The sequence below is a fragment of the Penaeus chinensis genome, chromosome 19, assembly GCF_019202785.1.
Source record: "Penaeus chinensis breed Huanghai No. 1 chromosome 19, ASM1920278v2, whole genome shotgun sequence".
Lineage (NCBI taxonomy): Eukaryota > Metazoa > Arthropoda > Malacostraca > Decapoda > Penaeidae > Penaeus > Penaeus chinensis.
The window spans coordinates 21425750-21428249 of record NC_061837.1 but is presented as its reverse complement, the minus strand read 5'-3'; the positions used below and the strand labels follow the sequence as shown (position 1 = coordinate 21428249).

The window sequence follows — 2500 nt, the reverse complement described above, 5'->3', positions numbered from 1 at the left end:
TCCAAAGTTTGGCTGTTTTTGTAGAGAAATAGTCTAACCATACATTTATGGCATCTGAATATGTGCAACTTACTGAGAATAACCACCCTAAGGCTTCATGTGAGACAAGGGAAAGAATCAAGGGAAGGGGATGAATTTTTTAAACAACCATCATGCGCAAACAAAATTTCACACTTACAGCTTGTATGCCTGAAGGTCCAGGCAGAGGGTGGGACTGGAGCTCAGCTGGAGCCTGTGACTGGGTAGTTGTCATTTGATTTATGACAGCAGACCCCTGGGCTCGAACAGGCAAGTTAGAGGCATGGGCCAAATATGCCAAGCCAGGATCTGAGAAACCAAACATTTGGGAGTTCTCACCAGCGTCTGTTTGAGGCCAATCCTCAGGCTCCTCCTTGACATTAAAGTCCTCTACTTTTACCTGCCATAGAATTAAGAAAATACACAGTCAGTTCATTATATTGACAAAATCAGAATATATATTTTTATTAAATTTGTATACATCCATCATCTAAAACTATTCTATTTGTTAATGACTTTTATAGTGTATTTCAATAAGAAAATGTTCTGACCTGAGATCCCTCACAAGAAGAAACTTCACTGCTAGGCTTATTGTGATCCTGAGCTTTGGCTAACGTAGGTGCTGGGTCTGGCCTTTTGTTGGCTGGGGCCTCACAAGACAGTTCTGCTGATGCCAGCTGAGCTGGTGAGACTATGTCAGAATTTGGAGTATTGTTTATTTGAACACTTTCAGACACTTCCTCTTGATTCTTTGGTTCACTGCATACATCCCTTCCCCCCATTGTACTTCTTGTTGTCACTGAATGTTCACTTTGGTTTATGGACACTGAACGAGATTTGGACAAGTGTTCATCAGCACTCAGCCGCCTTTTCTTTGCATCACAGCTGTCTTCCCTTTGTGGCAGATTTCTCTTGTTGTAAGTTAATTCTTTTTTCTGATTTGATTCTGAAGGTTCTGCTAAACCCTTTATCTGGAGATGTTCGGCAGCTTTCATGAACATAGAAAGGTCACTCTGCAGTATATTGACTTCACCCAAGTACATGTAGTCCAAGAGAGTTTCAAGTTCTTTGTGATTAATATCAGTCAAAACAATCATAAGGTTTTTGTTTTCTGACAGTTCAAACATCTGTTCAAAATAGTCACTACATGCTGAAAGAATTAATTTGTGAACTGGGTAGAACTTACCATCACATGCTATTGTTGCATCACAGTATAATTCCTGGAAATATGAAGAAGAAAAAAATAACTTTCATACCTTTATAAAAATACACATTGATAGAACTATGAATAATGCTATCAAATATAATAATGGTATCAATGAAAAGAATAATGAGAATAACAACATTGATTATAACTGTCACTGGAATATTAATGAGAATACTAACAAGATTAAAGAAGCACTAGAATTAGTTCTGACAATGAATATAATATGGTCTGCAGTGAAGTATCTGTACCATAGTACTATTTCTTGATTTAAAGACAATAATTCGGAAGGATTGTTAAATGGCTTTATATTTGGTAAGATGGAATATTATGATGTATTTCTAATCAAGTCCATTTTTGTTTATAGTATACCAATTTTAGGATGAATTATGGTACTTTTTCAATTAAAATTTTGTAACAAAGTCCATGGGAATGGCTATGATAATAACAATAATAATAGTAATAATGGCAATACTACTACAACTACTACTCCAACTACTAATGATGATAATAATAACAACAGTAATAAAAATAATAGTAATAGTAACAATAATAATAATGATAACAAGAACAACAATAAAAAAAAAAAAAAAATCAGTAAGTAGTAGTAAGAGTTGAAGTGTTTTTTGTAACAACAACAATAACAAAAATAATAGTGATAACTGCATTAATAGCTGAAGTAGCAGCAACTTTTTGTGTTCATATTTTCAAGCTAACCATATAATCAACCTGCTGACATCCCAATAATAAATTTCAAAATGCATAGGATTGCATATCCGTGGTTGTTGATATGTTTATGCTTTTCTAATAATAATAAGTTGGATTCATCGTAGTTAAGTATAGTTAAAAAAAAAAAAAAACTGTACAAGCATGAATATGTCTAAACTGTTGGTTATGATCAGTTTCACCAGTAAGTCTAGTATTTGCAGGACATGAATTACATAAATGATACATGTTTGTACATTCTGGCTCAGCACCATGAATGGGATCCATGAAAAAGTAAATAACCTCATCATAGGAACATGTAACTCAGCTTTATCATTACTCTGCTAAAATGAGTCGATTCATGATGATCATACCTTTTTCAAAGGCTATGGGATGCATTTACTACATCTATACAGAATTAAATTATATAACTCATGAATGAATAAATAAATGTGTATCTGTGTGTATCTTGACTGTTGAAAGATATTAGATCCATAATACGGGAAACCAAAGAAAAAATTCAGTGCTTATAAATGTATTTGAAGATAACACTTACTTTTTTCCGAACAGACG

General features: G+C 33.8%; 1 protein-coding gene across 6 annotated transcripts in view; it reads right to left on the bottom strand.

The window, feature by feature from the left end:
• Window positions 1–2500, bottom strand: part of LOC125035372 (longitudinals lacking protein, isoforms H/M/V-like) — an 18735-nt gene that overhangs the window by 14551 nt on the left and 1684 nt on the right. For 3 of the 6 annotated variants that reach the window (XM_047627727.1, XM_047627728.1, XM_047627729.1), the window contains exons 2-4: window positions 2484–2500; window positions 570–1168; window positions 179–418 (exon numbers count right to left, since the gene is read on the bottom strand). The exon at window positions 2484–2500 is cut by the window's right edge and continues 92 nt beyond it. In XM_047627727.1, coding sequence (XP_047483683.1) covers window positions 179–418; window positions 570–1168; window positions 2484–2500 — 856 coding nt within the window. Of the gene's footprint in view, window positions 1–178; window positions 419–569; window positions 1239–2483 lie in introns of all 6 variants that reach the window. The other 3 variants (XM_047627724.1, XM_047627723.1, XM_047627725.1) reach the window with 1 other exon arrangement.